At 39.8% G+C, this 14,403-nt stretch overlaps 1 protein-coding gene across 5 annotated transcripts in view; it reads left to right on the forward strand.

Moving 5' to 3' along the window:
- LOC132405366 (histone-lysine N-methyltransferase NSD2-like) overlaps positions 1-14,403 on the forward strand; it is a 215,892-nt gene that overhangs the window by 61,131 nt on the left and 140,358 nt on the right. For 4 of the 5 annotated variants that reach the window (XM_059990117.1, XM_059990116.1, XM_059990115.1 and 1 more), the window contains one exon: positions 10,528-10,697. In XM_059990117.1, coding sequence (XP_059846100.1) covers positions 10,528-10,697 — 170 coding nt within the window. Of the gene's footprint in view, positions 1-10,527; positions 10,698-10,731; positions 10,893-14,403 lie in introns of those variants that run through there. The other variant, XM_059990118.1, reaches the window with a different exon arrangement.

Consider the following 14,403-nt stretch of genomic DNA (forward strand, 5'->3'; position numbering starts at 1 on the left):
TTCATGGAGGTCAGTGACCAGTGGTGTGCTTCAGGGATCTGTTCTGGGACCCCTTCTCGTCATGATTTTTATAAATGACCCGAGTGAGGATGGGTTAGTAAATTTGTTGATAACACAAAGGTTGGGTGTGTTGTGTATAGTATCAAGGGTTGTCAGAGGTTACAGTGAGTCATTGATAGGATGCAAAACTGGGCTGTGAAGTGGCAGATGGAGTTCAACCGAGATAAGTGTGAGGTGGTTCATTTTGGTAGGTCAAATATGATGGCAGAATATAGTATTAATGGTAAGACTCTTGGCAGTGTGGAGGATCAGAGGGATCTTAGGGTCAGAGTCCATAGGACATTCAAAGCTGTTACGTTTGTTGACTCTGTGGTTAAGAAGGAATATGGTGCATTGGCCTTCATCAACCGTGGGATTGAATTTAGGGGAAGAGAGGTTGCAGTTATATAGGATCCTGGTTAGACCCACTTGGAGTACTGTGCTCAGTTCTGGTCACCTCACTACAGGAAGGATGTGGAAGCCATCGAAAGGGTGCAGAGGAGATTTAGAAGGATGTTGCCTGGATTGGAGGCATGCCTTATGAGAATAGGTTGAGTGAACTCAACCTTTTCTCCTTGGAGCAACAGAGGATGAGAGGTGACCTGATAGAGGTGTATAAGATGAGGAGAAGCATTGATTGTGTGGATAGTCACAGACTTTTTCCCAGGGTTGAAATGTCTGACATGAGATGACATGGTTTTAAGGTACTTGGAAGTAGGTACAGAGGAGATGTCAGGGGTAAGTTTTTTTTTATGCAGAGATTTGTGAGTGTGTGGAATGGGCTGCCAGTGACTGTTGTGGAGGCAGATACAATAGGGTCTTTTAAGAGACTCCGGGATAGATACATGGAGCTTAGTAAAATAGAGGGTTATGGGTACCCCTAGGTAATTTCTAAAGTAAGGGTATGTTCGGCACAGCATTGTGGGCAAAGGACCTGTATTATGCTGTAGGTTTTCTATGTTTCCTTTCCAGAGGATCAGAGATGTCTTCCTCCTTCCAAGAATGGCATTTTCTTTCCTCCATCATTGATTCTTCCCTCACCGGCATCTCCTCTGTTTCCTGGATATCTGCCTTAATCCCATCATCCTGCCACCCTAATTGTAATAGAACTCCTTGTTCTTGCCTACCACCCCATGAGTCCCCTCGTCCAGTACATCATTCTCTGCAAGTTCCACCATCTTCAGTGGGATCCTACTTCCAAACCCAGACTCCACTTTCTGCAGTGATTGCTCTGTCTGTGATTTCCTTGTCAATATGTCCCTCTGCACAAATCTTCCTTCTGGCACTTAGCCCTGCAAGTGGAAGAGGTGCTACAGTTGCACATTCACCTCCTCTCTCACCTTCATTCAGGGCCCCAAACTGTCTTTCCAGGTAAGCCAACACTTTTGCAAATCTGTTGGGTTTATCTACTGTATCCAATGCTCCCCTTGAGGCCTCCTCTACTTTGGTGAGACCCTGTGTAGATTTAGGATGGGTGGGTGGAGGGCAGGTTGTTGAGCACCTTCACTCCATTTGCAACAAGCACGACTTCCTGGTGGCCAACTATTTTAATTCCATTCCCCATTCCAATTACAACATGTTGTTTTATGGCTCCCAGTCCTGTCACGATGAGACCACCTCGAGTTGGAGGAGTAGCATCTGATATTCCATCTCAATCTTTCTAACTTCTGATAACTTTTTTTCTCCGTCCTACTTCCTGCTTCCATTCCCACTCTAGCTCACCTCTTGTATGTCTTCTTATCTTGCCCTGATGTCCTTCCTCCTTCCCCTTTTCCCATGGTCCACTCTCCTATCCTGTCAGAGCCTTTACCATTTCCACCTATCATCTTCCAGCTTCATCTCTCCCCTCTACCACCCACCTAACTTTGCCTATTATCTTCTAGCTTATACTCCTTCCCTCCCCCACCCCCACCACCTTATTCTGGTTTCTTCCCACCTCTTTTCCAGACCTGATAAAGAGTCTTAGCTTGAAATGTCAACTGTTATTCCTGTCTGTCCATAGATGCTGCATGATCTGCTGATTTCCTTCAGCATTTTATATGTTACACCCAGTGAAAGCAGAACAGTGGATTGGTCTTTATAGATTTTAGTACAGCATCTGACAAGATTCTTAATGGTAGACTCATTCAGAAAGTTAGGAGGCATGGGATCCAGGAAATTTGGCTGTGTGGATTCAAAAGTGACTTGCACATAAAAGGCGGTGGTAGTAGATGGAGCATATTCTGCATGGAGGTCTGTGACTTGTAGTGTTCCATGGGGATCTGCTGTGGGACCCCTGTTCTTTGTGATTTTTTTTTTATTATGAATGTCTTGGATGAGGAAATGAGGTTGGTTAATAAATTTGTAGATGATATGAAGGTATGTGGTGTTGTGGTAGTGCAGAGGTTTGTTATAATAGGACATTGATATGATGTAGAGTTGGGGTTTGAAGTTGCAGATGGGAGTTGAACCCCCTCCAATGTTAGTATATTCTTTCTAAAATACGGAGCCCAAAACTGCACATAGTACTCCCAAGTGTGGTCTCACGTGTGCCTTATAGAGCCTCAATAGCACATTCCTGCTCTTATATTGTTTTAGAGCCTGTTGGTTGACGGGTAATAAATTTCTGGTGTGTGTACTGAGGTGCCTGTACTACCTTCCCAATGACAGCAGTGAGAAGAGAGCTTGACCTGGTTAGAGAGAGTCCCTGATGGTGGATGCTGCTTTCCTGTGAGACCGCTTTGTGTAGATCTGCTCAATAATGAAGAGGGAATTGCCTATGATGGTTTGGGCTGTATCCATTCCTTTTTGTCTGATTTTCTGTTCAAGAGCAATGGTAATTTCCACTGCAGGCTATGATGCAGCAAGTCAATATATTCTCCCACCACCCATCTATAGAAGTTTGTCAAAAGTTCTAGATGTTGTGCTGAATCATCAAACCTCTAAGGAGGTAAACGTGCTGCTGTGCTTTCTTCATAATTGCATTGCATGCTAGGCCCTGGACAGGTCCTCCGAAATGATTACACCGAGAATTTAAAGTTGCTAACCCTGTCTACCTTTGATCACCCAATGAGGACCAGCTAATGGACCTCCACTTTGCTCCTCCTGAAGTTAATTATCAGTTCTTTACTCTTGTTGACATTGTGTAAAAGGTGGGTGTTGTGGCAGCATTCAGCCAGATTTTCAATATCCCTCTTTTATATTGATTCAGCCTATGACAGTGCCATCAGCAAACTTTTAAAGATGGCATTGGAGCTCTGCTTAACCACACAATCACAAGTGTAAAGTGAATAAAGTAAGGGGTTAACCACACAGCCTTATGGTGCACCTAGTGCTGATGGAGACTATGGATGAGATATTGTTGCTAATCCAAACTGACTGCAGTCTGCAAGTGAGGATTTGGAGGACTCAATTGCACAAGGAGGTATTGAGGCCAAAGTCTTGAGGCTTATTAATTAACTTTAAGGGGATGATAGTATTGAATGCTGAGCTGTAATTGATTTGGCTGAGTACTAATGGTCTTTAGTATTCAGCCAAATACCCCACCTGGGCCACATGCTTTCCATGGGTTCACCCTCCTGGAGGATGTTCTGGAGACTGAAATCACAGGATCACTGGGGGCTGTGGGAGCTCATGAAGATTCTCCATGCTTTGATGGTCAAAGTGAGCATAGAAGGCATTGAGCTCACCTGAAAGCAAAGCCTTGTTAACTATGTTGCTTGATTTCATTTTGTAACAGGTTATAGCATTGAAGCCCTGCCACAGCAGATTGCTGATCTTATAGTTCATCTGGGGCTTCTGATTGGGGAAGTTGTTAAATGATGTTTGTGGGGCTGTTTGTTTATGAGGAGCGTGGAGGAACAGAGGGATCTTCAGCTCCATGTCTACAGATCCTTTAAAGTAGTAGTGCAATTTGATGGAATTGTCAAAAAATGCATATAGAAGGAGGGGTAACTTTTACAATTTGGGAAGAAAACATAAAGTGGGGATATCAGAGGTTTTTTTTACAGAGAGTGGTAGATGCGTGGAATGCACTGCCAAGGATGATGATGGAGGCAGGTACAGTGGGAACATTGAAGAGCACATGGATGAAAGGAAAATGAAAGGCTGTGTAGGAGGGATGGGTTAGATTGAAATGGATTTGGTTATTTCAAAGAAGACCACCATATACAGCGGACAGTGGAGTGAGAGAGTAGTAGAGTGAGTTTGCTTTGGCTCAATGGAGCTTCAGCGAAGAAGGGTCAAGGTGAAGAAATGAATCGCAGAGATTCACAGATAAGTCTTTGACTTCCCCAGTGGGCTCTTCCCTTTCTCTCATGGTCCTCTTCTGCTAACATTGGTTGCTCTGTCATGGCAGTTGAGCTCAGACCCGTGCCATGCTCCTCCTGTGATACGTGGGAACTCAGGAAGGCTGACAGTGTGCAGGAAGTGTGTCCAGCTGCAGCTCCTTATAGACCACATGGCAGCACTGGAGCTGCACATGGACACTCTTTAGAGCGTCCGAGATGGCAGGGGATTGTGGATGGCACATTTAGTGAGTTGGTCACACTGCAGTTCAAGGATCTAAGGAAAGATATGGAAATGGGTGACCAACAGGAAGAGTAGTAGCAGGAAGGAGTACAGGAGTTTCCTGAAGTCATCTCCCTCCAAAACAGACGCAGGTGGCCCCTGTTCCTCGAACATTCGCTTTACGACAGCTCGCTGCTACGAAAGACCTACATTAGTACCTGTTTTCGCTAACCAAAGAGGATTTTCGCTGTTAAGGAAAATAGACCCCCGCTTTATACGCAATTTTACCCCGAGAAAGACTACCATGACTGTGAAGCTTGTGGGGGCATGTGTGTACATGCCGATTTTTTTTTTTACCCCCCCCCTCTCTCTCCAACTCGATTTTGGCTCGCTGTCTTCCCGTTTTTGAAAAGTGAAACTACACCTTACATGAAGTATTTCTACTTTATATAATCTGTGTATTTATCGTATCGTTCCTGCTTTTACTATATGGTCGTGTTATTTTAAGTTTTATGTGTTATTTGGCATGATTTGGTAGGTTATTTTTTGGGTCTGAATGCTCAAAAAATTTTTCCCATATAAATTAATGGTAATTGCTTCTTCGCTTTATGACATTTTGGTTTACAAATGGTTTCATAGAAGTGCTTTACCTTCAGATAGCAGGGAAAACCTGTATACTGCTTTGGATTCTGTTGGGGAAGATGGCTCATCAGGTGAAGGCAGCAGTAGTAAGGATCGTGGCACCGTAGGTGGCTTTGCTGCACAGGAGGGCAGGAAGAAGCGTGGGGGAGCTGTAATGGTAGGGGATTCCATGGTAAGGGGAATAGAGAGGAGCTTCTGTGGCCACAAATGGGACTCCCGTATGGTGTGTTGCCTCTTGGGTGCAAGGGTCAGAGATCTCTTGGAGAGGCTGCAGGGCATTCCGAAAGGGGAGGGTGAGTAGCCAGCTGTCATGGTGCATGTAGGTACTAATGATATAGGATATAGCAGTGGGATGAGGTCCTACAAGCTGAATTTAGGGAGCTAGGAGATAAAGAGTAGGACCTCAAAGTGTGCATAAAAGTGAAAAGCAAAAATCTCATAGTCACTAGATTCTAAAAGGACAATGAGTATAAGGGCACTTTATCTAAATGCTCGTAGCATTAGAAACAAGGCTAGTGAACTTGTGGCACAGATCAATACCAAGGCATAGGATTTAGTGGCCATTACAGAAACATGGTTGCAAGGTGGAGATGACTGGGAATTAAATATCCAAAGGTATCAGGTAATACAGAAAGATAGGCAGGAAGGCAGAGGAGGTGGGTGGTGCTCTTGATTAGGAATGAGATCAGGGCGATTGTGAGAGACGATATAAGATCAATGGAGCAGAATGTTGATTCCATCTAGGTAGAGATTAAGGGAAGAAATCACTGGTGAATGTTGTCTGTAGGCCACCTAATAAAAATATTGCAGTTGCAGAGGTGATTAACCAAGAAATAACTGAGGCTTCTAAGAATGGAATGATAGTCGTCATGGGGGATTTTAACTTCCACATAGATTGGGTGAATCAGGTTGGTCAAGGAAGTCTTGAGGAGGACTTCATAGAATGTATCCGTGATGGCTTTCTTGAGCAGCATGTTAGTGAACCTACAAGGGGATATACTATCTTGGATCTAGTCCTGTGCAGTGAGACAGGTAAGATTAATGATCTTGTAGTCAGGTATCCTCTTGGAAAGAATGATCATAGTGTGATTGAATTTTGCATTCAGATGGAGGACGAAATAGATCTAAAACTAGTGTATTATGCTTGAACAAGGGAGACTACAATGGGATGAGGGAGAAGTTGGCTAATGTGGATTGGGAGCACAGGCTATTTATTAGGACAGTTGAGGAATAGTGGAATACTTTCAAAGAGAATTTTCAGTGCTCAGCAAAAGTATATTCCAGTCAAAAGTAAGGACAGTAAGTGTGGAGAGAGCCAGCCTTGGATAACTAAGGAAATAAAAGATAGTATCAAATTAAAAGCTCGTGTACAAAGTTGCAAAGAGTAGTGGGAGACTGGATAATTGGGAAAACTTTAAAAAGCAACAGAGAACAACTAAACAAGAAATAAGGAAAGGGAAGATAGAGTATGAAAGTAAATTAGCACAAAATATAAAAATAGATAGCAAATGTTTTTATAAATATATAAAGCAGAAGAGGGTGGCTAAGGTCAACGTAGGTCCCTTGGAAGATGAGAAGGGGAAATTGATATTGGAAAGGAAATGGCTGAGGTATTGAATGACTATTTTGTGTGAGTCTTCACAGTGGAGAACACGTCTAATATGCCAAAGAAGGATGTTATGGACGAAATGGGAGGTGAGGACCTCAATAAAATCCCTGTCACTAAAGAGATAGTGATGAGCAAACTAGAGGGCCTGAAGGTAGATAAGTCCCCCAGTCCTGATGGGATGCATCCCAGAGTGCTGAAGGAATTGGCGAAGGTTATAGTAGACACGTTGGTAATTATTTATCAAAACTCTCTCGGTTCTGGGCAGGTCCCGGTGGATTGGAAGACAGCAGTTGTCACACCACATTTTAAAAAAGGATGTAGGCAAAAGATGGGTAACTATAGGCCAGTTACCTTAACATCTGTAGTTGGGAAAATGCTTGAAACTGTCATTAAGGAAGAAATAGTGAAACATTTAGAAAGGAGTGGTTCCAATAGACAGACACAGCATGGATTCAGAAAGGGCAGGTCCTGTTTGACAAACTTGCTGGAGTTCTTTGAGGACATAATGAGTGCAGTGGATAGAGGGGAACAGGTGGATGTCGTATACTTGGATTTCCAGAAGGCGTTCGATAAGGTGTCGCACAGGAGACTTATAAATAACCTATGGATGCATGGAGTTGGAGGCAGTGTATTGGCATGGGTAGTGGATTGGTTAACCAATAGAATGCAGAGAGTTGGTATAAACGGGTGTTGCTCCGATTGGCAGTCAGTGGTGAGTAGAATGCTGCAGGGGTCGGTGCTGTTTACCTGCAGCTGTTTACCATTTACATTGATGATGTGGAAGAGGGGACTGAGTGTATCGTATCAAAATTTGTTGATGACATTAAACTGAGTGGAAAAGCAAATTGTACAGAGGATGTGGAGAATCTGCAGAGGGATATAGATAGGTAAAGTGAGTGGGCCAAGGCCTGGCAGATGGAATACAACATTGGTAAATGTGAGATCATCCACTTTGGAAGGAATAATAGAAGAACAGATGATTATTTAAATGGTGAAAGATTGCAGCATGCTGTTGTGCAGAGGGACTTGGGAGTGCTTGTGCATGAATCACAAGAAGTTGGCTTGCAGGTACAACAGATTATTAAGAAAGCAAACGGAATGTTGGCCTTCATTGCTAGAGGGATTGAATTCAAGAGTAGGGAGGTCATGCTGCAACTACACAGGGTTCTAGTGAGGCTGCACCTGGAGTACTGTGTGCAGTTCTGGCCTCCATACTTGAGGAAGGATATACTGGCTTTGGAGGCAGTGCCGAGGAGGTTCACCAGGTTGATTCCAGAGATGAAGGGGTTAACCAAAGAGGAGAGATTGAGTTGCCTGGGACTGTACTCTCGAGTTCAGAAGAATGAGAGGGGATCTTATAGCAACATACAAAATTTTGAAAGGGATAGATGAGATAGAAGCAGGAAAGTTGTTTCCATTGGTAGGTGAGACTAGAACTAGGGGACATTGCCTCAAGATTCAAGGGAGAAGGTCAAGGACGGAGATGAGGAGAAACTTTTTCCCAGAAAGAGTTGAATCAGTGGAATTCGCTGCCCAAGGAAGCAGTTGAGACTTCCTCACTAAATATATTTAAGATACAGTTAGATAGTGTTTTACTAGTAGGGGAAGTAAGGGTTATTGGGAAAAGGCAGGTAGATGGAGCTGAGTTTACAGACAGATCCACCATGATTTTATTGAATGGTGGGGCAGGCTCAATGGGCCAGATGGCGTACTCCTGCTCCCATTTCTTGTGTTCTTGTGTTCTTATAAGGGTTAGCACAACTTCATGGACTGAAGAGCATGCACTGTGCTGTACTGTTTTACATTCTATGTTCTATTACCTGTTTTCACAATTCCATTACCTTTTTACAAATGATTCATATTTCTCTGACCAACACCACCTTGTTTCGATATAAAGTGGTTGGGGACATCCTTTCCAATATTCCAAAATATGTATTTCTTTTTATCTTTGTCATCAGTACTCCTGTTGCTTTCAGTTTTCATGCTGCTCTTTTTATCATAGTCATATGAGGTTTTTTTACAAAAGTGGAAGACGGGTGTCTTATTTTTATTTTGTACACACATGATCTTTTGACATTGCACACATCTGTGTAGCCTAACATAGTACTTGCCTCATTGCATTTGTTGATGTCTACCTTCCCTAAATATAGACTCCTTGGTTCCTGTTTCTTTGTTTTTTCTCAAACACTGCATTCAATCTGGTCTCCTTGAGCATTTTTGTTGTAATAATCACACAGTGTTGAACTGAAAACTAAATTTGACACATTAATCAATGATAAATCTATCTGCAAACCTGAAATTGACTTCCTTTCTGAAATACCTTCTCTCCCAATCTAGGTGAAAGGCAAATTTTAGCATTAAATTTGCTCTTTCATTATTACACGCATACTTTTCTTCATTGCACTGGTTCACAATCATTCTAAGAAGCCTATGTGAAACTCACTGTACTCTTAATTACCCCTCTATTTTTGATGTCTAGCTCTCCATTGCTCTAATTCCTCATCATACAAAATAATACATAAAAGCACATTTATTTTTATTTTTGATAGTTTCTGTTCCCTCACTTCATTTTCCTTTTCCCGTTGATTTCTTAGCATGGCTTACTTGGTTGTAGTCCTCAGTGTCACGAATGAGTAATGGTTACTGCCCCATTGCACCACGTTAAATTTGTGCCTGTAATTCATTCAGTTTGAACTTCTATCTTTTAAATTTATTTTATTTTAGCAATACAGTGTTGTGTAGGTGCTTTTAGTCTAGCGCACGTTCCAAAGCCCCCGTTATCTCTAGTCATAACTGAGACACCGCGCTACAGAGAAACCATTACATCAGCAGGGAAAACCTTTCCCAGGTCGTCACAAATATATTTGTGCTATTTTTGCCTCACTGATTCCTCAATCAGATCTATCTCCTTTGTTATTTTAATTTTTTTTATGATTATTTTAATCATCCTTTGCAATAGAAGCTGGTCCATGTTTGTTTAAAATAAAATCTATATGGACTGTATGATATAACCAGTTCTGATGGAATCCCTTTAAAGTGAAACTTCAGATCTGTTTATCTTCTCATGGCTGCTGCTTATCTGCTAAATTTTCCAGCATTTCCTCTTTAGATCTAGTAATTATAGTTACTTGCTCCAGGCAACATACCACACTTGGTTCTCAGTCCTGTTTGAAGACAATCTTTCCTTTATCATGAATTACAATATAGATACAAGTAACAAATGGTCTGCCTTCCAAATTAGTTGAATACCCAACAACTGAGATACAATTCTTACCCATCCTTTTGCTCTCATGTCATCAAGATCCTCTGGTTCATGTTATACCACTGGGAGTAGTTTCATGATGCAAAGCCGTGGTTGAAGAACTTTGTTCCCCATCATTCATGGAGGGTTACATTTGCTTAATAGATACTAATCCTGCTAATATTCACATTATATTAATGTTTGAATTGTGGATTGTAGCATAAATGAGAGTGACGGATCAATTTTTAGCTTTTGATAATAAAGGACTTTATATGTTTTAAAAAAAGGGTGCAACATTTAACATAAGATACCTGTCATGTGAAAAAATGTACCCATCAAAGATGTTTTTTCTTATTACTTTTCACAGAATTGTAGTTTGTTGAATAGTTTTGCATTTTACAAAACTTTGATACTAGACTCAGAAATTATGACTAATTACAGAATGCAATTTTGATCATTTTCTTACTGAATTTCAGTTACTCTTTATAGCTTTATTTACTTTAATTAGATCCGAGCAGAAGGCCTTGTCGACAGTATCACGTTCAGTTTTTGGGCATCTTTACAGAGCATGCATGGGTTGCTTCGGCAATGGTTGAGCCATTCGAAGGAAGACATCAGTATGACCTGCTGGTGCAAAGGAGTGCCAAAAAAGCAGAAAGTGATGCACAGAGAAATAAGGTGCTGTATACACCTGAACCTTTCCACTTTACAATCAGGTTAAACTTCAAAACCACTCGTCAAACTGAAATTTATCAATGTCATATTGGTAAACTAATGATTTTACAGTTAAGTTCTTTTCTCTTGAATTTAAAGATTTGGATGCTGCTAGTTACATGCCATCGCATACTGTTGAGTTGGCAGATAATTCCTAAGGTAATTTTTAATGCAAAACTGAACATAGAGATTCCCAGAAAAAAAATCATCAGTGTATTGCCTATGTTTACATAGTTTTAAATAATGAAGAATTACAGGCAGAACTATTTTAGCTTTAGGTTCAGAATTATTTCCTCTCATTTTACTAAAGAAATAACCCATTTTCTCAACGTCTGTCATCAACTTGAAATTATTACAATTTTACTTTGAAGCAAATGGCACTTAAAATTTTTGTGATATTGATTTAGTGATTACTGCTTTACACAATACTCTTGTGTTTGCATTTTAATTGAAACAGCTGTTCTTGCTCCAATATTTAAAAGAAAAATCACTTGATTTCTTAGTTGTTCACACAGTGTGAATGTTGCTTCATAGGTCAGCATTTGTCAATTCCTAATTACTGTAAATTCCGGTGTATAAACCGACCCGGAGTATAAGCCGACCCCCATTTTCAAAGTTTAAAAATGACTTTTTCATTTTATCTTTGTATAAACCAACCCGTTTTGTAGAGGTTTTTAATATAACCAGAAAAGATCACAAGATCTCACATGCTGATACTCAGCTTTGCGGGATCCAGAACTGGGAAATTTCGTGAACCAGTACCTGTTAAGAAAACAGGCCTACACATTGTAGAGTGTTATAAACGAATTCTTAATAAATAAATCAGGGAGGGAAGTTTTGGATTAGGCTCCCAATGGTAAAGAATTCTCTGAAATGTAACTCCTGTGAAACCATTAAGTGCCCATCATAATCTCGTTAAAGCTTAACACGGGGTGGCGGGATCAATACGTGTACCCAGTATTGTGTTTGCGACCACCATGTACAAAAGATTAAAATGAATGCGATATGAAGCCGGCTTCAAGCTGAAGGTTGTTGATTTTGCTAAAGGAACGAGTAATTCTGCAGCTGCTAAGATGTTTAGTGTAAACAAGAAACAAGTGAGAGAGTGGAGAAAGGCAGAGGACATGCTGAGGGAAATGCCAAAGACAAAATGTTCAAACCGTGGGAAAACATGCCAGTGACCAGAACTAGAAGAAAAAGTTTTAGAGTTTGTGAATCACCAGCGATTGTCTGGGTACATTGTTACCGGAGAAATGATTCGAGTTCAAGCATTGAAATGGGACTAAATACACTGTGAGGTCAGCAAAAATTTCAAAGCTACGCGAAGTTGGTGCACCCAATTTATGAATAGATGTGATGTTGTGTTGAGACAAAAAAAAAACAAAGAGTGCTCAGAAAATTCCCGTAGGGTGTTGTTGCTTACGTTCAAGAACACTGCTGGATGGACGAAGTAGGTTGCTTGAAGTGGGTTAAAGAGGTGTGGCGTCGACATCCTGAAGGTTTCAGGAAGGGAAAGTTGCTACTTGTCTGGGACATGTTCAAAGTACGCTCGTCAGGTGAGACAAAAGCAGCATTGAAAGCTGAAAATATGGACATTGCAGTCATCCCCAGTGGTTTGATGTCTGTGCTTCAGCCACTAGATGTGAGTTTAAACAGACCATTTTAAGAATTCATGCATTGACAGTGGAATGAATTTGACTCAAACAGCCAATAAATACGACCTGTATTCGTTTTTCCAAAGTTTGCACCCTCTATGTAAGCTGACCCCCTAATTTTAGGACCAAAATGTATAAGGCCCAGTTCTCGGCTTGTACACCAGAATTTACGGTAACCCCTGAATTGACTGGTTTGCAAGTCAAGGCTTCCTTTTGAGATGGCCTTGTTAATCAAATATTATAAATGGGTCTTGTTTATATAGTCTGGATCAGGTAAACATAGCAAATTTCTATCAAATGTCAATTACTAATTGGGTCTCTTCCTACAAGTCAAGTACAGTGTCTGTAAAAAGAATTCACCCCCCCCCCCCCCCCCCCCCCGGAAGTTTTCATGTTTCATTGTTTTATAACATTGAATCAGAGTGATTTTTAGTTTGGCTTTATTGACATTGATCAACAGAAAAAAAAACTTTTGTCAAAGTTAATACAGATCTCTACAAAGTGATCTAAATTAATTACAAATATAAAACACAAAAATAATCTGTTGTTTAAGTATTCAGTCCCTTTAATATGACATACCATATCATCACTGGTGTAGCCAATTGGCTTTGGAAGTCACATAATTAGTTAAATGGAGATCTGTTTTTGAAGACCTATGTGCAGTCAAGGAGTTTCAACCGATTTTTTTTTTCTTTTTCAATCTTTTTATTAATATCAACATAATATCAACATAGATAATGGGATTACAAACTTACAAAATTAAAATGAACAAAAAGGGATACACAAGCAATAAGTACATTATAGTTAAGTCTTCCCAAATTATGAATGATACAAATGTCATATAAACGAAACAAAAAAAAACTAAGTAATTCATGTTGAAAAAGAAGAAAAGAGAAAAAGAAAAAAATATTAATACCCTAAGAAAAACTAAACTAACAAACTAACCACTAACTATTAAGAAAAAAAAAAGAAAAGTAGAGAAAAAAAGGGCTGTTTACAGTATCTATAAAAAAAAATTACAAAATCATCAGTGTCCCCAACTTCGATCCTCTCAACATATATACTGGAAAAATAGGATTGGAACAGGGTCAAATTACATTATGTGAAAATATTGAATAAATGGCCTCCAAATCTTTTCAAATTTAATGGAAGGGTCATATACGACACTTATAATTTTCTCCAAATTTAGACATAACATTGTTTGAGAAAACCAATGAAATACGGTAGGGGGATTAATTTCTTCCAATTCAACAAAATAGATCTTCTTAGCCATTAATGTAAGAAATACAATCATCCGACAAGCAGAAGAAGATAAATGAATTGACCCATCATTGGTAAACCAGAGATTGCAGTAATAGGATGAGGTTGTAAATCAATGTTCAATACAGTGGAAATAATATTGAAAATGTCTTTCCAATATTTTTTCAAAAGCGGACATGACCAAAACACGTGAGTTAAAGAAGCTATCTCAGAATGACATCTGTCACATATAGGATTTATATGGGAATAAAAACGAGCCAATTTATCCTTGGACATATGAGCCCTGTGCACAACTTTAAACTGTATCAATGAATGTTTAGCACATATACAGGATAAATTAACTAATTGAAGAATTTTATCCCAATTATCAATAGGGATAATAAAGTTAAGTTCTCTTTCCCAATCATTTTTAATCTTATAAAAGGCCTCTGAACATATTTTTATAATTATATTGTAAACATTTGATATTATACCTTTCTGAAAAGGATTTAGTTCTAACAAATTCTCCAAAATACCCGAAGAATCAAGATTTGGAAAGGTAGGAAGTACAGTGTTTAAGAAATTCCTATCTGTAAATATCTAAAAAAAAATGAAATCTGGGCAAATTATATTTATTAGATAATTGTTCAAAAGACATAAAACAATTATCCAAAAATAGATCAGAAAATTGTAGTATTCCTTTAGTCTTCCAAGCTGAATAAGCTTGGTCCATAATAGAAGGATGAAAAAAGAAATTGGATACAATAGGAATAGTT

This window comes from Hypanus sabinus, chromosome 15 (genome assembly GCF_030144855.1).
Source record: "Hypanus sabinus isolate sHypSab1 chromosome 15, sHypSab1.hap1, whole genome shotgun sequence".
Taxonomy (NCBI): domain Eukaryota; kingdom Metazoa; phylum Chordata; class Chondrichthyes; order Myliobatiformes; family Dasyatidae; genus Hypanus; species Hypanus sabinus.